Raw genomic sequence first — 27758 nt, 5'->3', positions numbered from 1 at the left:
ACCAAGTCGGTTGAGGATGTTTATCAACTCTACATTTCCTGTCAACGATTTGACACTGAATGGCAGAACAATGTGCTTGGAAGGCTTGGTATTTCCACATGTCACTGCATATACTATGTCATGGCCAAATGACTGCAGAAGGCACTGCACTCTCTGGGATGCATGATCAGGATCATTTGAGCCTGTGAGTAGAGTACAGGAAGATAATGAGCGACTCTGGAATGGTAGGACATTCTGCTTCTGGTTTGACTTCAGGCGGCCAGGTTTGAGGAACATCTTGACTTTTAATGTCTGCTCTCAATTTGATGGCTGCTTTGGCTATAACATCTTGTGCACTGACACTTTTCAGGGTCTGCAGCTGCCTTTTGAGAGACTGATTTTCTTTGGCAAGTTCCCTCATGGACAAGTTATCGGGATAGAGGAGGAATTTTCCTTTCTCATCAGGGAATATCTGCAAGGCTCCAGCAAACTCACTCTCCAGGTTTCGCCTTATGTGCTTCTTGGTTGATTCCTTGACTTGGGCAATGCCTTGGGAGTTCATTGAAGCTACCAGTCTAGAAGAGAGATCAGTCATTGTCATCACTTGAGGATTGCCAAAAAGCTCCATCCTGATGAAGAGGAACAGCTCATTGTATGCCTTATTCACAGCAGCTTCATACTGGGCTGCAGCATCATCATCTTCATTGCTGGCAACATCTCCTTTGGAAACCTCTTCTTTGGTGTAAAGTCTATAGCATGACCTGTGGTAGTGCCCTTCAGCTGCTACAAGGTCTCTACTCACAATGGCAAGGATTCTGCTGTCCCTTTTCTTTGTGGCTGCACTCCTGATCTTTGCATCAGCTCGCAGTTCTCGACACTGCACCAGTACTTCTCTCGTATTCTGTCTCTTGGAATATTTGCTGTTTTTCTGACAAAATATGCACTCTGCATCATAAGTCCTAGATGTACTTGGAGCATGTCGAGCTACTCTCTTAGATTGTTTCTCTTCAGCAGAGACACAACTTTTCTTTTCTTTTGCAAGGAGGCCATCAAGAATTTGCTTCATAGTGAAGATACTGCGACACTTTCTGTGGTAGTAGATTGCTGGAATCTGTCCCTCAGGAATGTCTTTTGCCAGTTTCAAAACTGGTGCATGATTTCGTATCTGAGCTGCCCTGAGCAGAGTTCTCCATGAGTCGACACTTTGTAGTGAAACCAGCTTATCTGTATCATCAGAACAGTGGATAATGCACTCCACCCGTGGGCGCTTTGGTATTGGGTAAAAACTTGCTTGTTCACCAGTGGCCATATTCAGTCAGTTTTCACCTGCCACATACAAACAAATACATGTAACTTAGGTGTATGAACACTACTAAAACAAAGTTTACTTTGCTTCACCAGCGTCATATTACCATTATTTATCTTACATAGCCACAAATAGATACATTACCTAGTTGCTATGCAACAGCTGTATTTTGTCCACATGAGGCCGCTAAAATCAACACAAGATGAAAGTTCCTCGTAGCCACTTTAACTAATCATATTAACATATACATTAAAAGAACATGCTAACATTATGGGAAATTAGCTTACAATCTTCTCCAGAGTGAGACAAGAAGATAGATACCAGTTTCCTCTATATGTGTTTAGTAGAAAGCTATCTGGCTGCACGTTAGCCTAGCTTAGCACAATTAATGGAAGTACACAGTACTGGTTATCCTTGGTTGTTGGCCAACTAAGAACTGTCCCAGAGTTTAAGCTAGGCTAATCAGTACCAGGGGTGTTGAAATGCTATATTTGTAAAAATCTGGGCAAATACACAATCGTGAGAGGCACAGAAACAGGTTTCCTGAAAGAAAAATGAAATAGCTGCTCATTTGGAAAGGTTATCATGTATTATTTTACTTCTGTTAGTGTACCAAATAAAATGGCACCAGTGAAGTTGTGTCACCTTGGGTGATATCAATATCTGGTCTGACCCATGGACTAACTGGCTTTGGTCTAGTTACTTTCTTAGTAATAATGCCCTTCTAATTTAAGGTTCACAATCACCTCACACAATGAAATAGTATGGGTATATTATACATTTCCTGAATCTTTACAGTCCTGTGAGTATTCCAGTTTTTGTGTTTTGTGTCCCTGATATTCCTAGATGCCACAGGGCTAAAAGAAAGTATATAGTTTAGGCGAACATTGCAGAAAGATGTGTGTTATTGACGGGTTGAAGAGCTCAAGTGACCTCTATATTTGTGAGAAATATCCACAACAGAGCTTGAATGAAAGCTAAGAAGGTTCCCTTTAAAATGATACCAAAGACAATATTATAGAACATTGAAAAATGTCCTGACCATGAGGCTAAACCAGGATATGCACCAGCGTCTAAAATGTAATTTACTTTAGGGGGTGGTTAACTTCATGAGCTGATAACTGTGATACAGCTGCCACTCAGGAATGGTTATCATACCAAAATATCATCTATAGACATGGATCCTTTCAAAAATTATAAGTAAGTTTTGCCACCTTGAGTGTACCGAAATAGGAAATTTTGGGCTCTGGCCCATGGACTATATGTGAAGAGGGAACGACCATCCCTGAACCGGGGGGGGGGGGGGCACATCTGTCACCATCTTATAATGCCGTGATTGCAACTATTCCTCGATCCTCTTTGAATAGTATACATGGCCACTGTAACTCCAGTTAATGTTCACACCTATTTGCATATGAAACTGATGGTTGGTTTCGGTTGTTATGCCACTGTATTGTTTATAATGGTGAGGACACCTGCAGTCAGTCGAGACTGAAGATGTCCCTTATATGAGTTATGAAACATTTCTGTCAATAAACATTGTGTCCAGATGAACTGATTCAACTTTCTGTGATCACGATAAGATTTTTTTTTTGCGTGAATAAGACCAAGTTCACAACGATTAACTCTTATTTATTGGTATCATTTACAAAGACGATGTGTACACAAGAATTTTAAAATAGAAAATGCTCAAAAAAATACCGTGATAAAAGCTGATACTGAAAAGCAGCAGATTTAGCATCTACTACTACCACTACTTTCGGCTGCTTACATTAGGGGTCACCACAGCGGATCATCCGTTTCCAAGCAGATTTTAGCATCTAGTTTGTAATTACAATTAAAAACTTCAGACATTATCGCTCTATCTCACAGGAGGATTTGTTTTGTGGAGAACGTGTGAAATACATGTGAACATTTTATATAAATACAACAGACCAAATACTTTTTTTTTCGCACATGAAAAATTTTGAGAAATTAACAGAGTTTGTTGACCCTGAGATGAGGGAAACTGGGTTTTCTGTTCCAGAAAGAGGTAACTCAACAGTGATATTCCAGCTGTGATGTGACATAGGACCTGTATGTACCTACAGCATCAGGTTTTCGTGTTTGTGAGGGCCACACTACCGGAGGGCACACATACTGATCTTACTCTTTCTACATGTGAGTAAACAAGGCTGCATGGACGCTGGCTACAGGCAGGTACATGATCTGAGAGGAGACAAATCTGATGAGATCAGTACTCTCACTCATTGCAGCTGAGGATACGAGTCTGATAAGTAATTTTATTGCTCCTCCCGCAAAACTCTTATTGGCTCAAAAGCAGCAATAAACAAGTAAGACTGGTAAAAACTCTAGACTGACCTTTAGACCGTGTTGCGATCACTGCACATCTACGTATATGCCATAACGTAGGTCAATATTCAAAGCACCTCGCTGAGAGTGCAGAAATCCTCATTTGTTTGGGTCCAGTGGACACGGAAGCCTTGACAATACACAGGGATCCAACAGCAGCCCTGTAAACCATGCAGGGAACGAAAGTCCCAAATTTTCTTAGTTTAATCTGTGCTCTACCGTGTAACTTTTACCAATCAAGAGAAACGGGGTATCACAGATGAAAACATTACTGTCAAATGAAAGATATAATCACATTTTCCCGGCATACAACAAAATACAATGAATGTGTCATAAGATTAAAATCAGCTCGTCTCTGCCCACCTGAAAGACACTTGATTCATCGTGTACTTACATGCAGCCACGCTGGATTGTATCTGGGTGGGTGGAGTGCTCCCTCTAGTGGTCAAACATATCACACATACGGGGCGTCATGCTGACTAATCACTTTCAATACTTAAAGTTCGCCGTTTAAATTCAGTTGTTGAATGGCTAACGCATGGGACCCGCTCCTTGACAGAGAGACCTGAAACCGAAATAGATCGGAAATACACGACGCCAGCATGAAGCCCCCGACCAACAACATGGAAACGACACATGGGATGTTTTTTGGCACCGAATCCTGGAAGGTTGGAGGCAGACTCCAAGTCCAGAGCCACCTTGCGGTTGACTCGGGTCACGATTTCACTTGACCCAAGTTTCGTATTGATTCACTATGATTTCTCGTTGATACCGACAACTTCAGAATTTTATTGGAACATTTTACAACAGACTACTCAAACGTGGTGTAGCTATTAAAATGGTAAAATGACACCCTCTCCTCTCTTTTTGTAGTAATTAATCCATATTTCTGTCTATTCTTTATTCCTTAAACTGCTCCAGTGCCCTCGATAGTCGTTGGTTGACCTCCTTCAGTTGATTCTCTGCTTCTAGAACACACTTGGTCTCCAACAGCAGAGCTGGCAAACTGGATGCCCCATACTGGAAGGGAGCAGAGAGCATGGCGGGGTGTAAGGAGGGTAATAATGAAGTTGAAGGTGGAAATGAGGAGAGAGAGAAAGAAAGGTAAGAGAGTGGAAAGGGAGAAGAGGGGAGACAGAGTGGACAGCAAAGCACAGGATGCAGGGGGTGGGTTAAAATCATGAAGGAGTGAGAAGAAGAAAGCAGGAGAGAGGGCACTTCAGTTTGAGATGTTCATTCTTCAGATTGGTGCAAACCACACATCTCGGGGAATACCACTACATGACACTTGTTCAGTGTCCGTGTGTGTGCAATTACCATTTCTTTTCCATGTGCACTGTATTATTTTGAAAGCAAGTCTTTGTCTGCGTACCTCCTCTGTCTGTTTGGGGTGTGTGCGTTGATGCGCCAGGTATTGTTTGTTGAGCTCTGTGATGTTACGAAGAAAGGCTTGGCCACGTCTCAGATCGGCCAATCGTAGCTCTAGTTTGGCTTCCTCCTTTTGCTGTGACAACAACTGCTGTTCTGCCCTATTGGAAGGAGCACACACGAACACAGCCAAAAAAAGTTTATGGACCACTGCACATTCACTCCACCTTACAGTGCATTAGACTAAAGGCAGAGTAGGAATAACAAGAAGGGAGGAATAATTAAAACATGCATTTAAATTTGCAACCGTGATGTAACAGAAAATTACAGCCTGATAACTACACTTCCAAGGACCAGTTTCAGTAAATAACAGAAGTAAACAAAAAAATATAACAAAACCATACAAATAAGGGATAGGACTTTGGACCGGGTTTAATCACCGTGTGTGTTAAAGGCAAGTCAAGTTTATATAGCTCTATATGGAAATGGATTCTCACCTGATCAGCTCATACTTAGCATCCAATAACCTCTGTCTCTTTTCATTTATTAAAGAGTCCACCTGACACACACACACACACACACGGAAAAAGGGAGTGACTCCTCAAAGGACATAGTCATGATGAGTTGCCATAGACAACATGATATTCATGGTAGATGGTTACCTTGGTGTTATCTCTTTTTAGAATCCTGACCTCCTTGGAAAGTGTGATCTGAGAGAAAGAAAAACCAACACTGAATTGTGATGAAAGCACAGACATGGACAGAAAACACACTTCCTCAGGTATAATGTCACTGTCTGTTAAGTAAACCTAAGATGGGATCATCATTTCCTTAGTGAAGTTCATTGCTTTGTCCTAGAAACACACTAGCGTTCTCTAGTGCAGAGAAATAACTTGATTTTTGATTATTTCCAACATGTCTGGTTACAGATGCCGTTTCAGACGCACCATGACTACCACCGAGGCGTTGCAGTATTTTCAAGAGTTGGACAGCGGCCATTTTAAATTGTTTGAAAAATAGTATTAAAGTTGTTAAAATGTTAATTTTGGTGTCAGTCGTTTCTTAACAGACATACTAACATATGCAATGCATTAACATCTCAACTGGGTATTTATCTTGACAGAGTATAGAGTTTAAAACCTGGTGGTCATTTTGACCGCCCATGGTCATTTTAGGTAGGAGTGGAATCCCGGTCGTTCTAGTGTTAAAGAGATCGAACAGGTAAGATAAGGCAAGCCAACTGAGGATTTTATAAGTCAGCAGAAGCAACTTGAAGCCTGTTCTAACATGGATATGAAGTCAATGAAGGGAGGCAAGAACTGGTGTAATATGGTCAAATTGTCTAGATTTAGTTAGGATTCTAGCTGCAGCATTTTGAACCATCATCTGAAGACTTTCAGTACTAGGAATGTGGCAGACCTGAAAACAGAACATTACAGTAACCAAGTCTGGATCAAACACATGCATGTATTAGAGTCTCTGTGTCAGCCATGGACAGGAAACACCGAATTTTAGCTATGTTACATGAGTGAAAAAAGGCAGTCTTGGTGATTTCTGTGCTTATAAAAGGAAAGGCTGGGATCAAACGTAACACCAAGATTTTTGGCTGCTACACTTTGTGAAATCATTGAGTTGTCAACTGTTATTGCTACTAGATCAAATCGGCATCCGTGTCTAGCAGGGCCAACGACTAGGAGCTCAGTTTTATCCGAATTTAGAAGCAGGAAATTTAGTGGCACCCAATTTTTCCCAGCAGCCGAGCAGGCCTCAGTGTGGGAGATGAATGGTTTTGCACCTTAAATCAAAACAGCTTATTTGTATTGCACATTCAGATTCCTTAGCAAGCACCTTCACGGGTGAAAATTAAACATATTTATCAATTTTTGTCAAATCAAACAATCTGATAAAAAACAAATTAAGTTTACGTTACACCTGACAAAATTGAAGACTCTGACCTTTTCCATGATTTGCACCTCAACGCTGGAAATGAAAGAATCAATGGCCTGTTTCACTACCTTGGACTCTACCGATTCCCTAAAAAAAAAAAAAAAAACCACACACACATGAATGTCAAGTTGTGGATGTGGAAGAAGTGTGAATAAAAAGTTTATAGTAGTAATGCTAGGTTACCAACAGCAGGGGAGCGTAGAGGTTGACAGTGAACAGGTTAGCATATCTGAGTTATTTGACTGCACCACATCTTGTGGCTACGTAGATAATTACCTGTACTGGAGACAGAACTCAAGGAATGAATCCAGCACCACTTCCCACTGCGTTCCTGCCTTCTGACTGCGCGCCCTCCTCTTCTTTTCCCCATTCCTACTAGTCCAATTTGGCCCTGTAGATCCACTGGCTTGGAGAGAAAAAGGTGGGGGTCTATTTTCTAATCACATCAAAAGGGATTGAATCTTTATATCCTCGGCTAGATTTATCATTTGGTATCAGAATCAGAATACTTTACGAGGGGAAATTGGTTCTATTACAGACACTCATGCTCTAATAACTAAGAACTAACAAGATACAAAGATAAGACAATAGAAACAAATAGCAACAAGAAAAACAGAAACAAACCAAAATAAAAGATAAAATAAGAAATAGAAATAAGAACAAAATATATCAACAAGCATGGTGGACATAACACTCTATCTATACTGCATCACAAAACAAGCAGCACAAACAAAACCCGACAGGGCCAGTCCAATGACCATTAACTCAAGAGTATCTAACAGTCTGAGTGTGAGGGAGGAGTTGTAAAGTTTGATGGCCACAGGCAGGAATGACCTCCTGTGGCACTCTGTGGTGCTTTTCGGCAGAATGAGTCTATTACGAAAAGTAATCCTGCGCCCAACCAGCATGTCACGGAGTGGGTGGGAGACATTGTCCATGATGGCACGTAATTTCAACAGCGTCCTCCTCTCAGAAACCGCCGCCAGAGAATCCAGTTCCACCCCCCACAACGCCACCGGCCTTGCAGATCAGTTTATTGAGCCTGTTTGCATCTGCTACCGTCAACCTGCTGCCCCAACACACAACAGCAAACAGGAGAGCGCTGGCTACCACAGACCAGAGGTGGAAAACCCGGCTTCAGAAAGTATAAGTACTAACCATGTATTTGCTCCACCCATGGACCAAACCAGCTGATTTCACTAATTAGTTCTCCTACCTGGTTGAAGTGTTGTGCTAATTAGAATCGGCTGGTTTAGTGCATGGGTGGAGCAAATACATGGTTAGTACTTCTACTTTCTGAAGCGGAGTTTTCCACCTCTGCCACAGACTCATACCATATCTTAAGCAATGTCTGGCAGATATTGAAGGACCTAAACCTCCTCAAAAAGTAGCAACAGCTTTGTTCCTTCTTGTAGAGGGCATCAGTGTTCTTAGCCCAGTCCAGTTTACTGTCTATAGTATACACCCCCAGGTACTTGTAGTATTCCACAGTGTCCATACTGACCCCCTGGATGTATCAACTCAGGTGTCTCAACACAACAGACTACCATGCCAAGATCACGTCATTACTCAGCGACACTGACACCTATGAACCTCTGAGACGTGATCCTATTAGTGGTTACAAGAGGAGAATAATAGAATACCTACAAAAACTACAGAAAGGAGGAACCATTGATCGGATACAATACCACCGTCTCTACCCACAAGATAACATTCCATACATATACGGACTCCCTAAGATCCATGAAGATGGAATCCCCCTCAGGCCCATCGTCAGCAGCATAAACTCGGTCACGTACAACATTGCCAAACATATAGCCAACATCTTGACCCCTTTAGTGGGCGAAACACCGCAACATATCTAAAACTCCATTGACTTCGTGGACAAGGTCCAAGGCGTAAAACTGGAACCAGATGAAACCATGGTATCCTACGACGTGACCTCATTATTCACCTGCATCCTAACCATGGAGGCTTTGGAAACTGCGAGGCAACGTTTGCTACGGGACAACACCCTCCACAATAGGACCAACCTCAGCCCAGACCAGATTTGCCAACTACTGGACCTTTGCCTTAACAATATATATTTCCAATTCAGGGGCCAGTTTTACAGACAGAAACACGGCTGTGCAATGGGCTCACCAGTATCACCCATTGTGGCCAACTTATATATGGAAGAGGTAGAACACAGGGCCCTGAACTCCTTCAGAGGAACACCTCCGAGCCACTGGTTCAGATATGTGGACGACACATGGGTCAAAATCCAAACACAAGAGGTGCAAGCGTTTACCAAACACATCAACTCAGTGGGCAAGAACATCAAGTTCACAAGGGAAGACGTAGAGAACAAAAGTTTGCCCTTCTTGGACTGTGACGTCCACATTGGGGAAGACAGGAGCCTCCACATTGGGGTTTACAGGAAACCTACACACACAGACCAATATCTACTTTTCGACTCACACCAGCCGCTGGAACACAAACTGAGCGTCATCAGAACTCTGCAACACAGAGCTGATAATGTGCCCAGCAGCACTCAGGCCCAATGAGAAGAACACAAACACCTGAGGGGAGCTTTGAAAACTTAGGGCTACCCCAGTTGGACCTTTGTGAAAACTGCAACACGTTCCAAAAAGACCAACCAGGTGAGCGACGAGGAGAAAAGGAACAGAAGGAATAGCACAGTCATCCGGTATGTTTCTGGGGTCTCCGAGAAACTCAGGAGAATTTTCAACAAACACCGCATCCCAGTATACTTCAAACCCAGCAACACACTCTGACAAAGACTGGTTCATCCCAAAGACCGTGTACCACACACACAAAAAAGCAATCTGGTGTATGCTGTACAATGCAATGAGGATTGCACTGACCTATACATAGGAGAAACCAAACAACCACTACACAAACGGATGGCCCAACACAGAAGGCCAAACTCCTCAGGACAAGACTCAGCAGTCTATCTACACTTAAAGGAGAAGAGACACTCCTTCAAGGACAGCAACGTACACACTTTGGACAGAGAAGATAGATGGTTTGAAAGAGTGAAGGAAGCCATCTATACGAAACTGGAAAAACCAACCCTCAACAGAGGAGGAGGTCTGCGACACCACCTATCTCCCACTTACAATGCCATCCTTTCATCTCTACCCAGGAGACTCAAGAAGCCTAGCCTCCAAGAACAACAGTCGGTCACTAATGGCTCCAACGACTCTCGTGACCACTGAATAATGAAGTCGAAACTAACACCCCCAACGACCGTTGCTGCTAAACAAATGCAAATCAATAGCTCGGATAGCGATGGGCACGGCTGGACATCGGAGCACAGGAGAGCCACGCATATCAATAGCTCCGATAACGACGGGCGCGGCCAAACATCGGTACACAAAAGAGCCACTCATATCTATGGCTCTGTTAGCGATGGGCGTTGGTAAACATCGGGACACAAAGAGCCACGCATATCAACAGCTCTGACAACGACTCCTAGAGGATAAATGCTGAGTCTCATCACCAGCCAGTCAGACTAGCTTGGTCTAGTCAGAAAGGCACAAACTGAGGAAGCCTCTTGGATGAGAGGCGAAACGTCTTCACGGATATATCCCAAGTCCAGTTGTACTTGATTCAACTCCTTTGGACAACTCAGGTGTCATTACCGTGCTGGTAGTTTTTAGTAAATTTCAAAATCAAAACCCTTTATGATATTCATCATATGATGAACAGAAACACTTCCCTTAGTGTGTGTCCTTTCAAGGTCCAATTTATTGTTCAAGCACATTGTACCTCACTGAAACACTGGACCCCAAGATTAGTGATTTAGCTGAGTGGAAAGTTAAATTTCTAGACTAAGAATCTGAGGTGTGAATCTTTAACATCAATGATCAGATTTCAGTAAATCTTAATGGGAAAGACCCATTTACCAAATGTATTTTTGCATTTTCAAAACTACAGCCATAAGCTCAACATGTGCCCTGGCTCTGTCAAATGACGGAAGCTAAGCAGCTATGGGCTTGGCTAGTACTTGGATGGAAGACCTCCCGGGAAAAACCGAGTTGCTGCCGGAAATGGTGTTGGTGGGCCAGTAGGAGGGAGTCTTCCCTCTGGTCCTAATAAAAACAACAAATATCAAATCCCAGTGTCCCAGTGCAGTGACGGGAACACTGTGCTGTAGGAGATGCCGTCCTTCGGATGAGATGTGAAACCGAGGTCCTGACTCACTGTGATCATTTAAGATCCCATGGCACTTATCGCAAAGTGTAGTGGGTTCCCTGGTGTCCTGGCAAAATTCCCAACCTGGCTCTCCTCCATCTGGCCACCTAATCCCCCCCCCCAATGTAACTAGCTAAATGATTCCTCCCTCTCCACCTCAATCTGATGTGTGGTGAGCGTTCTGGCGTAAAATGGCTGCCGTGCATCACCCAGGTGGGTGCGACACATTGGTGGTGGCTTAAGTGAGTTACCCCCCCTTCAATGTGAAGCGCTTTGGGTGTCTAGAAAAGCGCTATATAAATGTAATGATGATTATTATTATTATAACAACATTGGTTTGTTCCTCCATATGTCCAGCAAAATACCAGATACAAACCAACAATAAAAATCCTGAATTCTGGAAGATACAGGGATTTTGACTTTGCAGTTTGGCCAAGGGGGAAATAAGCCAAACTAAGTCAATTTCCGCTCTTTTCTCTTACCTGAAGATAAATCTTTGATAGGCTTAAGATGGCAGCTGCCATGTCCAGCTGACTTCCTGGGTGTGTCTAGACTGTGCACTCTAGCCTCCTTCTGATGTGGGTGCTGAATGAACAAATGAGAACATAACTCAAAATTTATTCGGGGGGGGGGGGGAATATATTACAAGGTGCATTTGTATGCAGCCTGGTTAGATTTAGGCCACTGGCTGCTAAAATGTATCCAGACCCAGGATAAATCCTCGTCTGTAATATCCTCAGAGCACAGGCTTGATCGATCGTTCTGCTGGTCCTTATCAGATTCTGACCCTTCCCTATCCACATCTGACTCCCCCTGGAAGGAAACAAAGGAAATAAACCTTAGATAAACACCATATCAGCCTACTGTGTTCCAAGATGCTTGTACAGTAGGTGGACACACATATATCTGCCGATGGCCAACTCTCGTTAAGTTGCTTTGGAAGAAAAAGTCTGCCAAGTGAAAAAATGTAAATGTAAAATGTGGGTGGACGGTGCATCAGTCATTTTCCTATGTTGAATCCTGGCCTCTTTTTTTTTTTTTTTTGTGCACATCCATCAATGGGATAAGAAAAGCATAGTGCAGCTTATCATTAGTTCCGTACTTGTGCTTGGTTGCTGTTGACCTTTCTGCTTTCTGATTGCCTCTTTCTTTTTTTCTTCAGCCCTCCTGTCTTCATATCCCTGGCAAGAACAAATTCACACAGACAGGATGAAAGGTGAGACCAATAAAGTAGAATGACAAAACAAAAAAAAAAACAAAAAAACAAAACAAAAAAAACAAACCACAACTAGGATTCAGACAGACATTTGTAGCACTACAAAATGGAAGCCAAACAGTGTTTTATTTAAGTCTCAAAGAGCTTAACATGTGTTGACATGACAAAGACAGCATTACGCTAATCCTTCCAGGAGGTTTTTTTTTACTGAACTTGCCATCTTTGAATGTCATGCACCATCCACACATGAAATAAGAGCGACTACCGCCATCACAATCCTAATGTAGGAAAATGACAGGCCGGGAGCTGACCTTTCAGTCTAGTCTTACCTTGGTGCAGACCTCTGCCCTACATTCCTCTTCTGGGTGGTCTTCCTGCTAGCAACGTGTTTGATAACATTTTCCATCTGCACATCGGATGACGGCACTGGTTGACTGCTTTTCACACATGGGTCTGAATGTAGCTTCTCTCCTTTTGATTTTCCTTCTTGCTCAACTGCTCCTTTCTTTCTCGTCCTCCCTTTCTCCTTTACAGGTGTAGTCAAAGCAGTCTTTATTGGCCTGATTAAAAGCAGAACAATCATGTTTCCCCTGTAGCCGTAAGGAAATAGCATACAGCAAGTGCTGCAATCTGCAGTAGAACTAACTCAGAATGGGGAAAATGAGAAGTAAAACCAAAACTACCCATAAAGTTATAGGTGAAACAATACTAAATTCAATATTGATAAAGAAAAAGAGTGCAATTCAATGTCCTGAGTTTAAAATTAACATACGCACCAAGTAAATTCAAGCGCTCGTCTATTTTTTACTTCTTCTATACTAAGCACAAGTTGTATTAGTTTAAGAAAATTATTTTTACCTTTTTATCTCAAGCTATATATCTTGGAATATATATATATATATATATAGAGAGAGAGAGAGAGAGAGAGAGAGAGAGAGAGAGAGAGAGAGAAAATGCAGATACACACTCACAAACAGGATATATGTCATATGAAAGAGGGTTGCAGCACAGAAAATCTAATGGTAATACAGCATCTAAAATTAAATCTGGTTTAGATTTAACCTATTTTAAAAACACTATCTTGTGACAGACCTGGAGTTATATTCACTATCAAATATTTTTGACCACTTTTCTTTGTGGGAATCGGCGCTAATTCAGAGAACATGGAATTGTATTCCACTCCAACATGGACACTCCGAAGTGAAAAGGTAAAGTTAACGCCATGCATTTTACACGTGTGCACAGAGCAGCACTACAAAAGAGAGAGCTCTACCTGGTTTTGACTGTTTTTGTAGAGGTTCCTCTCCCTTTTTGCACCTCCTTGTCGTCCCCAGCTTTCTCCCTCCTCTTCCTGTGTGCGGACACTCGCTTTCCTTTCTTTGCGGCAGTATTCCGGATCGGCATCACATCTTTTCTCTCTCCTCCTCCCACATCTGTGAGAAGTAGGGCTTCTTCGAAGGCGGTACTGTGGAGGGGATTACCTAGGAACCGAACCAAAATAGCAGCTTTATGGTCAATGCAAGATCATAAGTAAGTAGTACATTTTTCAAATTCTGGTGACCCCTGGACTTTCTGAATTCGTTACTCTGCACACATTTGGCATGGGTGAAAGAGACAGAAGCGAATGAGCAAAAGAATTAAAAAAGAAAGTTGAAATATGTACAAAGACACTGAGACGGATTAAATTTAAAACCCATCCTTTCTTTACCCAGAGCAATACTAGCTGGAAATAAGTGGTATGGAGCTTGAAATTATTTATAAGATAACTTACAAGAAAAGAGAGCACCTGCAGGCTGTAGAAGTAAAAAGGGGAAGAGAATGTTAAGGAAGAGATATGTGCTGTTAAGAATCTCACCATAACTGGGCTGTGCTGTACTCAGGAAACTTGCTTTGTTGATGGAGGACAGGTCCAAACAATCCAAGCTGTGCGCTCTCTGGAATATGATCACAACACAGAGTAATAAAATCATGTTGTCGCCCAGTTGGCCAATGGGTCTGTGATTATTTGAAGAGGCTCAGCAGTTGAATACTGCGGTTGTTTGTAATATTAACCTCAGAATTTACAGTCACTCACTAGAATCAAGCTAGCTTTAAAACAGATAATTCAACAATGGACTTCTGGTTATGGCGTGGCGCTAAGAGGTTGCAACTTTTTGGCTCTGCTGCTGGCATGCAATTGATCCTGGAATACTAACCAGAATTTTATTCAAAGATAATGCAACTCTAACAAATAGTATGTCGATGACTGACTTTGAACTATCCAATGGGGGATGGACGACAAGCATTTGCAAATTAGTGTGTGTGTGTGTGTCAATTAAAAGATATGATGGATTGTATTATTTTGAACTAAACTAGATGCAGGTAAAAACATATCTGCTTCCAGTATGGATTTGTTTGTAGCTTTACATTTGCTCAAAATTTATTTATTAGGATAAACTCCTTGAGATGTACCATCTCGTTTTTGAAGGGGTCCCAACATATATCACAATCACTACATAACAGACTAACAAAAACAAGGACAAACCACATACATTAATTAATTAATGAAAATATTTTAAAGATTACAGCCACAAGGTGGCCAATAATAGAAAAACAATAGAATGGATCACCAACTACAATCAGGCATAAACAGTGACAGCATCATTGATAACAAGATGTGGCTTGTTATCAATGATGTTTTCTGCATGGCTTGTGGGCCTGTACATTCATTGACTGTAGTGGGGGAATGTAACATGCAATGCATCTTAGAATGCTTCATTTATTATTATAATCTTTTAACTTATATGAATTTTTGCCCTTCACCTGGTCCTCGTGTGAGTCTGTATGCAGGGCCACATGAGGGTGACAGTGTGCATCTCTTGTCCATGTACTGATCTGTCTTTTGTCTCTGACATAGTGATGATTGCCACTTGTCTGTGAGTTTGTGTATGTCTGGGTAGACTGTAAGAACTGAATTGCCCTTCTGGGATAAATAAAGTTGTCTGAATCTGAAACAAGAGCAGTCCGTCTCAAAGTAAGGAGACAGGGCATGCTTAAACACAAGAAACAATGAACTTGATCTAATATCAACAGGAATTGCCCTAGATTTACAGTGAAGTGCGATGGCGGTACATACAATCAACTGTAGCTTTTAAAAGGACGGTTGATGCAACGAGGGATTTCAGGGTTAAAAATCTATTTGGACAGTGTCTATGGGCCACTCATCAAATCATTGCTGACAAGGTTGAAAAATGGTGACCAACTTACCTGATCATCACCTGATTCAGTCATAGTGACTCTGCCTCTTTTAGCACTGGAATGAACTAAGTCCAATGGCAATGCAGACAAGAGAGGAAACAAACAAACAAACGGGTTGTATGAATTGTAAAGGCTACACACAGTTAGAAAACACATAAGTCCAAATGAAGTCCACTTGGTCATCATTAACCATAACTTTTAGGGCACAAAAACACCATGCCAAGAGGACATAAGCAAATAAATAGATAGGAACAAGACAAAACAAAAACCCTGCTGAAATTTCAATAAAATTCCTTCCAGTGGTTCTGTGCTTGTTTGTTTTGTAAAGACAAACTATATCCCATCAAGGTTTAGATTGTGGTTCGTATTTACTTTTTATGTATTTCTTGTCTCTTTGTTCTGGATCATCGCTTTCTCTTTATCTGTTCTTCTCACTTAAAGCGTAGTGCGTTGTACGAAATGTGTAGCGTCACTACAGTTTCTTTGATTGACAGGCTGGTACCGTTAGCAAAACCGTACGAATCTCACATTCTGCCGGAATGGCGTCGGTATCGCGTTTCGCTGCTAAATAACAGTAAAATTCAAAAACTCAAGTTTACCTCATCGGACAAACGTCGTAGGAAATAAGAGGAGTTAGCAGTTGAAGCTAGCAGGCTAGACTCGACTGCGCCGCTAGTTTAGCGTTAGCATTCGCTGCTCCGTCGGTCCGGTTTTTTTTTTTGTTGCAGTTCTTGTTTCCCGCAAAATCTACGTCATCTCTGGACTGTACCATTACAATTCGGGGAAGGGGTCGTTGTTCGAGTGGTGAAAGCTGAAAGTAAAAAAGTTTTTGTTTTTCGTTTTTTTTTTTGTTATTCACATTAAAATCGAGTTTAGACGAATTGATTTCTATATGTTACTGATTACGTTTAGCCAGAAATCATGCATCGGATAAGAACAAACAGCAGTGGTCCCCTTCCTTGGTAAGTGGACCTTTCTGGTTTATTTCCTATGGGAGACGAGAAGGTTCCTCTCTGGAGGGGGCGGGGTTATAATAATACCGGGTCGCGTGCCCTGTTGTCTATATCAGTGTTTCTCAACCGGGGGTCCGCGGACCCCTAGTGGTCCGTGGTGTAATTGCAAGGGGTCCGTGAAAATAAAATATCTTTAAAAAAAAGATCCTATGACATTTATAGAAATAGGATTATTTTACTCAAATGTGACTGAGACCTTTATCTACCTAAACTATAAAGGGTAACAGGACTTTTTTCTCTAATTACATCTGTTTCACAAGTGTAATTTATTGTATTTTAATAAGAGATCTCGCTCCCGTTTGCATTGTTAAAAGTTACTGCATAAAAACTCTGTTGTTACATATATCTGAAAGTTACTGAATACATATTCTGTTTTGTTACATATATCTGAAAGTTACTGCATAAAAACTCTGTTGTTACATATATCTGAAAGTTACTGAATACATATTCTGTTTTGTTACCTATATCTGAAAGTTACTGCATAAGAATTCTGTTTTGTTAACTATCTCTAAGTTACAACTGAAAGCTCTTATTTTTGCCCCAAAGAGTGAATAAATGCTATAATGCAATTTAAAATGCAGTTTCTACTGTTTCTATCAAATTGCAACCCCCCTCCCCCAAGATCAGGTGGAGGGGTCCTCAGGGTAGATCAAAAATACGCAGGGGGTCCAGGACCCCAAAAAGGTTGAGAACCACTGGTCTATATTGGATTGGGAGATTACAATGGTTTCGAGGTGCGTCCTCATCTACAGAAATTGGTTAGCTCAGTAACAAGAGAGAGGTTATTTTCAAATATTACTTTGGGCCAGTGTCTTTTAATTTGAAAAATATTCACAGGATGTTTAATTTTTTATACGCATTGGCAAGTTTTTTGGTGTTCTTTGAACCAAATGTGCCCCCAACAAATGTACCTTTTCAAACAGGCATATTCAGTCTGATGCATGCTTCATTGAGTTTTGTGCAGATGATGATTGTATACTTATCTGTTGTATTAGCTTTTTATTGTCTACCCTGCTTTTTATTTTTTTATTTTATGCTGTCTGATACAGTGCTGCTTGTTTTTTTTTTTACTGTGTTCTGTAAGGTGTCTTTGAGTGCGCCCACAACTAAAATGTATTAGTATGAAACCTTTATTCCATTCATTCTACAACAATAATATAATTTCACATACTTTTTGCAGCATTTTTTCAAAAGAGTTGACTGTTTTTTTCCCTTTGTATGTTTTTGGAATAATTCAAATGTTTCTGTGTAACATAAACGTTGCAAACTGTTGTGGTTACACCGCCCCGAGCTGCCTCCCCGGCACGTTCAAGCCACTCCCCCAGCTCGGACGTGCCGGAAACATCCGAGCGCTCGGCTCGCGCTCTGAGGAGACGAGCGCTGCACTGCACCAGGTGTTTGCCATCATCCATCAGGCACACCTGTTGCAATCAGGCAGCCTTCTACAAGAAGCCTCCCAGAACACCACTCCGTGCTTCGACGTACTGAACCCTGCGGTAAAGTTCTGACAAGCCCTCCAGCGTTCCTTGCGTTCTGTTTATTCCCCAGTGTCTTATCTTCGTGTCTCTGTTTCCTCCCAAGACTCTCCCTCCGCGATTTCCACGGCTCCCCGCGTCTCCAGCGACCTTCACGTTTCTCCCCGGACCTCTCCTGCGATCTCCCCCCTTGTCCCTCTATCTGGACCCCTCCTTTCGGACTCGACTTCCCGGATCTCGGACCTGGACTTTCTCGGACAACCCCCCTTGGATCACGGACTGGACTTTCTCGCCAGGTGCACGCACATTTTTTCAACACCTCCTGGTCATTTACATACCGCACCACACATTGGCTAAAAACACTCACACATAGTTATTCACGGGACACCACACATAGTTTACTCACACATCCCACTAACAGAACGCCTTTTTTCCCCATACATTTCCCTCCCACAATAAAACCTCCCTTTGCAGCTTTGGAAGTTATCTCGTGTCTGTCTGTCTTGGGTTTCGCCACACGGGTCAGGTTCTGGTGCGCGAGCATGACAGAACGTCGAAGCCATTATGGACCCAGGCAAACCCAAGGAGCGGACGGTCCCTGTGACGCCCCAGAGCTCCGTCCCCCTAGAGGCAGTAGTAAGAAGTCAGTTGCCAACTTGCCTCTCTCTGCTCAGAGCTTACTACTGCCTTCACCCGTGTCACCGGAGAGATCAGCGATCTTTAGTCCGGCTCCCAGGCTGCGACGAGCGCGTTAGATACCCTCACCGCGCAGATCGCTGCACTCTCCACAGCGGTCTCTGCCCCCAGCTCGGCCTCCGGTTTCCCCGTTCCTGGTCCCGACGTTCCCCCTCCGAGTCGACCCCCACTGGACCCCCGGTGCGAGCCTAACCTCCCCTGCCCCAAGGCCTTCGGTGGGGAGTTCGAGCTGTGCAGGGGTTTCCTTGGTCAGTGTGAGCTCCTGTTCAAACACCAGCCAGCTAGGTATAGGACAGGAGAGACCAAGGTAGCCCTTGTCATGTCCCTCCTCACCGGCAAAGCCCTCAGCTGGGCCATAGCGGCGGTAGGCCATACCGAGCAGCTCGCCTCGGACTATGGTGCCTTCCGCCGCGAGTTCAATCTGGTGTTCGACCACCCAGCTGACGGGCATGACGCTGCCGGCCGCCTCCATTCCATCCAACAGGGAGCCAGGTCGGTGGCAGATTATTCCCTGGAGGTAAGGATACTCGCGGCAGACAGTGGGTGGGATGACACTGCGCTCAAGAGCGCGTACAGGAGGGGGCTGAGCGAGCCCATCAAAGATCTTATCGTTCGGGACCGCCCTGCCTCCTTCAACGAGCTCGTCGCCCTCCAGATGGACGAACGGCTGCGGGAGCGGCGCCAGGAACGCGCCCCGCGCGCTGGCCCCTCCCATAGACCAACCCCCGTCCGTCCTACCGGTGCCTACCCTGGGTCAGCGTCCCGTGGGCTCTCTACACCCTCACACTCCCCCTCGCAACCCTGGGTGGCTTCTGGATCCAGGCCGGAGGAGGAGCCCATGCAGTTGGGTCGGTCACGGCTCCCGCTGGAAGTTAGGGAGCAGAGGATGCATGGCCACCTCTGCCTCTACTGCGGGAGGTCGGGCCACTATATCAAGGCCTGCCCGACTCGCCCAAAAAGACCCGGCTCACTAGTGAGGGGTGTCCTAGTGAGCCTGACGACCCTTCCTCAGCCCCAGCCCAAGAAGGAGCACAACCACCTTTTGCCGGTCACTCTCACCTGGGGTGACCGCTCACTGTCTGTTGGTGCACTCCTGGATTCGGGGGCGGACGAGTGTTTGATGGACACCTCGCTGGCCCGGCAGGCCGGCATTCCACTCGTCCCCCTAGACACACCCCTCACAGCCCAAGCCCTAGATGTACGTTCACTTGGTAAAATCACACACAGCACTGCTTCCCTCACCCTCACTCTTTCGGGTAATCACGTGGAAGCTATCCGTTTCTTGGTTTTGCGCGCCCCTCGTGTTAGGAAGACCGTGGTTGGAACGGCACGATCCCGACATCTCTTGGTCTACTGGGCGGATTTTGGGTTGGAGCGTTGCGTGTCATGCCAACTGCCTTCGCTCCGCCCACTCCCCGTCCAGCGGCCTCAGACCCGTGCCTCCTCCCACGGATCTCACTGGTGTTCCTTCCATTTATCACGATTTAGCCCCTGTATTTAGTAAAGAGAGTGCACTTTCCGTCCCTATGATTGTGCCATAGATCTCTTTCCCGGGGCCGCCCTTCCCACCGGTCGGTTGTATAACCTCTCCGTCCCAGAGAAGGAGGCTATGCGCAATTATATCAGAGTCCCTGGCCTCAGGAATCATAAGGCCCTCGTCCTCCCCGGAGGCGGCGGGCTTTTTTGTGACAAAGAAAGAGGGCAGCCTGAGGCCTTGCATAGATTATCGAATGTTAAATAATATCACGGTGAAAAATAAATACCCACTCCCCCTTATGAGTTCCACGTTCGAGCCACTCACTCACGCCACGGTGTTGACGAAGCTGGACCTGCGCAGCGCGTACCACCTGGTGCGCATCCGGGAAGGGGATGAATGGAAGACGGCCTTCAACACCCACCTAGGGCATTTCGAGTACCTCGTTATGCCCTTCGGCCTCACCAACGCCCCGGCCGTCTTCCAGGCATTGGTCAACGACGTGCTCCGGGACATGCTGAACACGTTCGCGGTGGTGTACCTGGATGACATACTCGTGTTCTCCAGGACTGAGGAGGAACACCACCAGCATGTCCGCCTGGTCCTCCAACGGCTGCTGGAGAACAGGCTCTTCGTGAAAGCCGAGAAGTGCGTGTTCCACTCCGCCTCCGTGGAGTTCCTTGGCCACATCGTGGAGAAGGGGCTCGTCCGCACTGACCCCAGGAAGACCCGAGCGGTGGAGGCGTGGGCGCGGCCCACCAACAGGACGCAACTCCAGCGCTTCCTGGGGTTCGCAAACTTCTACCGGCGCTTCATCAGGGGGTTCAGCCGTGTGGCCGCCCCCCTCACTGCACTCACCTCCAACCTCCGCCCCTTCTCCTGGACCTCGGAGGCGGAAGCCGCCTTCTTGGCCCTGAAGAGGCTGTTCACAACGGCTCCGGTGCTCGCCCACCCGGACCCGTGCAGACCGTTCATCGTGGAGGTGGACGCATCGGACACGGGCATCGGAGCCGTCCTCTCCCAGCGGTCGGAGGAGGACCAGAAGATCCACCCGTGCGCCTTCTCCCGGCGTTTCAGTCCTGCGGAGAATTATGACATCGGCAACAGGGAGTTGCTGGCCGCCCTAGAGGAGTAGAGACACTGGCTGGAGGGAGCAGGGCAGCCGTTCATCGTATGGTCCGATCACAAAAACCTGACCTACGTACGGGCGGCTAAGAGGCTCAACCCCAGGCAGGCGCGCTGGGCTCTCTTCTTCAGCCGGTTCGACTTCACCCTCACCTACCGCCCGGGCACCAAGAACGTCAGGGCAGACGCCCTCTCCCGTCTGTTTCCCGAGGGGTCCCCTGACGCCCCAGACACCATCCTTCCCCCGGCCCGGGTGGTGGGTGCCGTCACCTGGGCCATCGAATCAGTGGTGAGAAGGGCCCAGCGCGCCCATCCCGACCCAGGCAATGGACCCCGGAACCGGCTATTTGTGCCTCCCTCTGTCCGGCCCCAGGTGCTGGAGTGGGGCCACTCCAGCCATCTTGCCTGCCACCCCGGTGTCTATCGAACGGCGGCCTTCATCCGCAGGGGTTTCTGGTGGCCCACCATGGAGGCAGACACCAGAGTTCGTGGCAGCCTGCACCACCTGCGCCCGCAGCAAGGCTCTCCAGCAGGTCTCCTGCGCCCCCTTCCTGTCCCCGGCCGACCTTGGTCCCACATTGCCTTGGACTTCGTAACTGGCCTCCCCGTGTCCCAAGGCAATGACACCATTCTGACCATTGTCGACCGGTTTTCCAAGGCCGTCCATTTTGTTGCCCTCACCAAACTCCCCTCTGCAGCCGAGACGGCGGACCTTCTCGTCTCCCACGTCGTCCGACCTCATGGGATTCCCCTGGACATTGTCTCTGACCGTGGTCCCCAGTTCACTTCGAAGGTATGGCAGGCCTTCTGTAAGGGGATTGGGGCCACGGTCAGCCTCTCCTCCGGGTATCACCCCCAGACCAATGGGCAGGCAGAGCGGGCCAATCAAGCCCTGGAGGCGGCTTTGCGTTGCGTTACCACCAGCAACCCCGCCTCCTGGAGCAAGTACCTGCCCTGGGTGGAGTACTCGCTCAACTCCAAGGAGAGTTCGGCTACCGGTTTGTCCCCCTTCGAGTGTTCCCTGGGCTATCAACCCCCTCTGTTCCCCCATCAGGAGTTGGAGGTGGCGGTCCCGTCCACGAGGGCCCATCTCCGCCGATGTCGGCGCGTTTGGAAGACCGCCCGGGCCGCTATGTTGCGAGCTACAGAGCGGGCCCGGCGCAGCGCCAACCGGCGAAGAGTGCCGGCCCCAGCTTATCGACCTGGCCAGAGGGTATGGCTCCTGGCCCGGGACCTGGCCCTCCCTACCTATTGTATTTAGAAATCACGTCAGGACACAGCGCTGTCGCTCGACACAACCTCTCCGTGGCATTCTTTATTTAGACTGACACAGCATCAAAGGCAGACCCGATCAAACAACCCAGAGCCCGCAGGCATCACCAATCGATCCCAGCACAATAGAACAGCACCAAATCAAATGCAGCACTGTCGATGTGTGCATACATAACATTCCCCCCCCCCCGGCAAGATTTCAAACATGAAAGGTTGACACAAAGTCCTCTAGGTGGCCAGGGCGTAAACGTGTGCGAACAGGTCGCGGGGCGGCCTGAGGCTGGTCAGGCCGAGGTGGGGAGGGAGATGGCAGGGGAAGCTGAGGCCCAGAAATGTCTGGGGCCCGTGTAGGAGCTGCATGAAGCCCCGGGGCGTCTCGCCATGCTGAGGGAATGGCTATGGTTGTGTCACCAGCTGTGTGTGGCGGAGCTGACACCTTCCGTAGACGACTGGAGTGCCACCGAGTGCCATCGCTGAGGAGGTAAGTGGCTGGGCCCAGGTGACGGGTGCCTTGGAGAGGACCAGTATGAAGCCATTTTATTGTCCCTGTGGGGCCTGCGGACCCTGACCCAGTCTGACACATTGATGTCTGGCACCCTGGTTCGTTTTGACTGGTCAAACCGTTGCTTCATCCGCGTCTGCTGACGAGTGACTGAGGCTCTGACCCCAGAGGGAGGTGCCTGAGGTGTGGAGGGGCGGAGCCTGTCAAGGGGCATGCACAGTTCCCGGCCTAGCATGAGAGAGGCTGGGGAGACGCCTGTGGTCGAGTGCTGTGTGGCCCGATAGTGCAGCAGAGTGTGACGGATGGCCTGCGTGAAAGAGCACCCTTGGGCCATGTGTGCTCTGAGGCCGTTCTTCAGTGACTGGTGAAAACGTTCAACGCCGCCATTGGCCTGGGGGTGGTAGTACGCAGTGCGTATATGACGGATGCCCTTGCTGTCGAGATAAGCAGTGAACTCAGCAGAGACCAGCTGAGGGCCGTTGTCAGTGGTGATGGCCTTTGGGAGGCCCCAGCGAGAGAAAAGAGAGTCCAGGAAGTCGATGATGATCTGTGAGGTCACAGTGCCGGAAGTGGTGAGTTCAGGCCATTTTGAGTGTAGATCGTAGGCGACCACCATGAAGCGTTGGTGGTGGGGAACTCCATAGATCTCACCACAAATGTCCAACTGCAGGTGTTCCCAGGGCTGAGAGGGCCAGGCGAGAGGTTGCAGGGGTGGGGGAGCCTGGTGGCCAGTCTTGCCACTCACAAGGCAGGCAGAACAGTCCTTCACCAGAGCCTCAATATCTCTGTCTATCCCCGGCCACCACACCAGGTCTCGGCAGCGCTGTTTCAGTTTCACAATGCCCAGGTGGCCTTCATGCGCCGTATTCAAAACACGTGCACGGAGAGCAGCTGGGACCACTGTGCAAAACCCACGTGCCACGCAGGTGTCGTTCCAGCAGGAGAGCTCCTGTCTGACTCGGGCGAACGCAGCCAGCTCCTCTGGGACCTTGTGAGGCCAGCCGTTCTGGATGTAGGTGCGGAGCTAGGAGAGGACAGGGTCCTGTTCGGAGGCTGCCCTCAGCTCCTGCAGAGAGACAGTGGCCTGGAGGGGTGTGTGTAGCATTTGGACAATGTCCTTTTCCACACAGTCAGTGTCCGTCTGTGGAGCTGGGGTGGAGACAGAGCGAGAGAGCAGGTCGGCGACAACATTGTCTCTGCCTGGGGTGAACTGCAGGCTGAAGTTGTACTGGCGGAGGCGGTCAGACCAGCGGTGCAGCCTCAGGGGTTTGTGGCCTGTCCCAGATGTGGACAGCAGCGCTGTCAGGGCCTGATGATCTGTCCTGAGGGTGAAGGAGCGGCCATAGAGGTAGAGGTGCCACCTTTCACAAGCCCAGATACAGGCTAACGCCTCACGCTCATCCACGGAGTACCGCTGCTCGGTCAGGTTGAGGGCACGGGAGGCGAAGGCAATGGGCTTCTCCACACCGTTCTGGGTTTGAGACAGCACGGCCCCTATCGCTGTGGCTGATGCGTCACAGGTCACAAAGGTGGAGCTGGAGATGTCGAAGTGAGCCAACACTGGTGGTGAAGTCAGTTGAGTCTTGAGATCACGCACAGCGTCACTGCATGCCTTTGACCACACCCATGGCTCGTCCTTACGCAGCAGCTGGCGCAGGGGGGCTGTGGTCGCAGAGTACTGGGGAAGAAACCTCAGGTAGTAACTTGTCATACCCAGGAAGGAGGCGACCTGGGCGGCCGAGCTGGGCTCAGGGATGGCCTGAATGGCGTCCACGTTGGATTGTAGTGGAGTTACACCGCTCGCTGACAGCCGGAACCCAACGAAGTCGATGGCTGGTACAGAGAGGACACATTTCTCAGCATTGAGAGTTAGCTTGTGCTTGGACAGGGCTGCGAAGACCATGTTAAGGCGCTTGTCGTGGATTTCACTGGTGGGCCCGTGTACCACTATATCGTCCAGATAAATGGCCACGCCCAGTATGCCAGCCAGCACGGAGACCATGATTTTCTGGAAGCAGCTAGGGGCGGAGCTGAGACCGAAAGGCATCCTGGTGTAGCGAAACACTCCTGCATGTGTCACAAAGGCTGTGAGGTTTCGGCTGCTGGGGTGGAGGGGCACCTGTAAGTACCCCTGTCTGAGGTCGAGCTTGGAGAACACCTCAGAGCCATAGAACTGAGCAGTGAGTTCTTCTGAGGTGGGCAGTGGATACTTATCAGGGACCACTGCCTTATTTACTGCACGTAGATCGACGCAGGCCCCCCGACTTCTTCTTAGCCACCACGAGGTTTGAGACCCAAGGTGACGCGTCCACCGGTTCAATGATGCCAGCTTCCAGCAGTTGTTGCAGCTCGGCGGAGACCCCATCACGGAGAGCCAACGGGATGCGGCGCAGTGGTTGGATGACAGATTTCACAGCAGGGTTGAGGAGAGGTTGATGGGTGAAGGCGGAGAGGCAGCCCAGCCCCATAAACAGCGATGGCCACTTCTGCTGCCAAGGTGTGGCGACAGTCAGGATTGCTGCCCCCCTTGTGTCTAAGAGGGAAAACCCCAGAGCGGAGAACAGGTCCAGGCCCATCAGGTTGGCCCCACGGCGTGCCACATGAAAAACTGCATTGGGCACCAGCTTGGTTCCATAGCGGACAGTCAGTTGGAGAGAGCCAACCAGATCGATTTTGGAGTCACCATACCCACAGAGGACAGCTGAGGGTGCGGACAGTGGCAGTGAACCGAAAAATTGACTGTAGGTATCAACATTCAGGAGAGACACACTTGCACCGGTGTCCAACAGCAGGGGGATGCACACATCATTAATGTTGACTGTGCATGATTTGAATAACACTGGCCCAGAGCTCACCTTGTGAATGACGGCGGTTGAAGACTGGGGGGTGTGGCCCTCTGACCCAGCCGGGGAAGATCGACAGACGTTGGCAAAGTGATTGTGCTTACCGCAGCTACGGCATGTCTGGCCACGGGCAGGGCAGTTCTGAGCCCTTGAAACATGAGACCGAGACCCACAGTTACCACAGGACTGTTGAGGGCGGGGCCGAGAACGCCGTCGTTGCAGTTGCAAGACGTCCCCAGTGGAGTCGGCGCCCGCCTCGCTCTGGCTGGGTTGCGTCCCGAGGGGCAGCCGTGAGTAGAGGGAGGAGTCGTTGGCAGCTTGACTGGAGGTGGCCACTTGCTGTGTATTTAGCATAGCAGCACACTCAGCCGCTCCCTCAACCTGTAGTGCGATGGTAATTGCTCTGGACAGCAGCAGATCATCTTTTTCCAGCAGGAGAGTCTCACGCACCTTTGCGTTGTTGGTGTGTTCGATTAGCTGGTCGCGAACCATCTCGTCCTGAAGCGCGCCAAACTTGCATGAGCTAGCTAGCCCTCGCAAATTAGCTACGTACTGCCGCACAGCCTCACCAGGCAGTTGGTGTCGCTGACGGAATATAAATCGCCGAAGGAGGGCACTCTGTGGAGCAGCGAAATGGGTGCTCATAAGTCCCACAGCTTCGGCAAAGCTTGTGACGTTCCCCAGAGTCCCGAGCACACGATGACCCTCTGCTCCCAAGCAGTGAAGCAACAGAGCCGTCTTCCTAGCCTGGCTCACGTCGTCGAGCCCTGAGGCGATGATGTAATTTTCAAAACTATGTAGCCAGCGAGTCCATGGTACCGGAGGCTCGCCAGGTAATGCCAGGAAGGGGGCAGGTGGTGGGAGAGAGATATCAGCCATCCTCGTCGCCAATATTGTATTTAGAAATCACGTCAGGACACAGCGCTGTCGCTCGACACAACCTCTCCGTGGCATTCTTTATTTAGACTGACACAGCATCAAAGGCAGACCCGATCAAACAACCCAGAGCCCGCAGGCATCACCAATCGATCCCAGCACAATAGAACGGCACCAAATCAAATGCAGCACTGTCGATGTGTGCATACATAACACTACCCTCAACCGGAAGCTGGCTCCCCGCTACGTCGGTCCCTGGGACCTGCCCCTCCCTACCCTCAACCGGAAGCTGGCTCCCCGCTACGTCGGTCCCTACACCATCGACCGCATCGTCAACCCTTCGGCGGTGCGTCTCCATCTCCCTACCTCACTCAAGATCCATCCCGTCTTCCATGTCTCGCGCCTCAAACCGGTAGCCACCAGCCCCCTGTCCAAGCTCCTCCACCCCCCAGGGTCCTCGACGGTGGTGACATGGTCTGGGATGTCGACCAGCTGCTCGCCGTACGCCGCCGGGGGCGTGGGTACCAATACCTGGTGGACTGGGTTGGCTATGGGCCCGAGGACCGCAGCTGGGTTCCCCGGTCCTACCTGGCCGACCCCGCACTCCTGGAGGAGTTCTATCGGGCCCACCCCAACGCCATCGGACGGTCGCCCGGTGTCTCCCGTAGGAGGGGGGGTCCTGTTGTGGTTACACCGCCCCGAGCTGCCTCCCCGGCACGTTCAAGCCACTCCCCCAGCTCGGACGTGCCGGAAACATCCGAGCGCTCGGCTCGCGCTCTGAGGAGACGAGCGCTGCACTGCACCAGGTGTTTGCCATCAGGCACACCTGTGGCAATCAGGCAGCCTTCTACAAGAAGCCTCCCAGAACACCACTCCG

General features: G+C 47.9%; 1 protein-coding gene across 1 annotated transcript; it reads right to left on the bottom strand.

Annotated features, from left to right (window-relative positions):
* Window positions 1–2934: 2934 nt before the first annotated feature.
* On the bottom strand, window positions 2935–16371 carry cenpu (centromere protein U). The gene is made up of 14 exons (XM_056292325.1): window positions 16205–16371; window positions 15615–15670; window positions 14224–14302; window positions 13642–13849; window positions 12698–12928; window positions 12255–12333; window positions 11861–11965; window positions 11635–11737; window positions 7229–7358; window positions 6961–7039; window positions 5668–5715; window positions 5503–5564; window positions 5010–5166; window positions 2935–4657 (listed from the first exon to the last, which is right to left on the bottom strand). The coding sequence occupies exons 2-14, from the start codon at window positions 15636–15638 to the stop codon at window positions 4538–4540; spliced, it is 1425 nt and encodes a 474-aa protein (XP_056148300.1). The 5' UTR covers window positions 15639–15670; window positions 16205–16371; the 3' UTR covers window positions 2935–4537.
* Window positions 16372–27758: the final 11387 nt, after the last annotated feature.

This window comes from Lampris incognitus, chromosome 1 (genome assembly GCF_029633865.1).
Source record: "Lampris incognitus isolate fLamInc1 chromosome 1, fLamInc1.hap2, whole genome shotgun sequence".
NCBI classification, from domain to species: Eukaryota; Metazoa; Chordata; class Actinopteri; order Lampriformes; family Lampridae; genus Lampris; species Lampris incognitus.
This window is presented reverse-complemented; position numbering and strand designations above follow the sequence as displayed.

Excerpts from the sequence above, each read along its gene's own strand:
- cenpu (XM_056292325.1), bottom strand. The coding sequence starts at position 15,638 with ATGACTGAATCAGGTGATGATCAG. Across the intron at positions 14,303-15,614 it reads CTGAATCAGGTGATGATCAG|AGAGCGCACAGCTTGGATTG; the intron begins GTAAGTTGGTCA and ends ATCATATTCCAG. Across the intron at positions 5,565-5,667 it reads TAAAAAGAGATAACACCAAG|GTGGACTCTTTAATAAATGA; the intron begins GTAACCATCTAC and ends TGTGTGTGTCAG.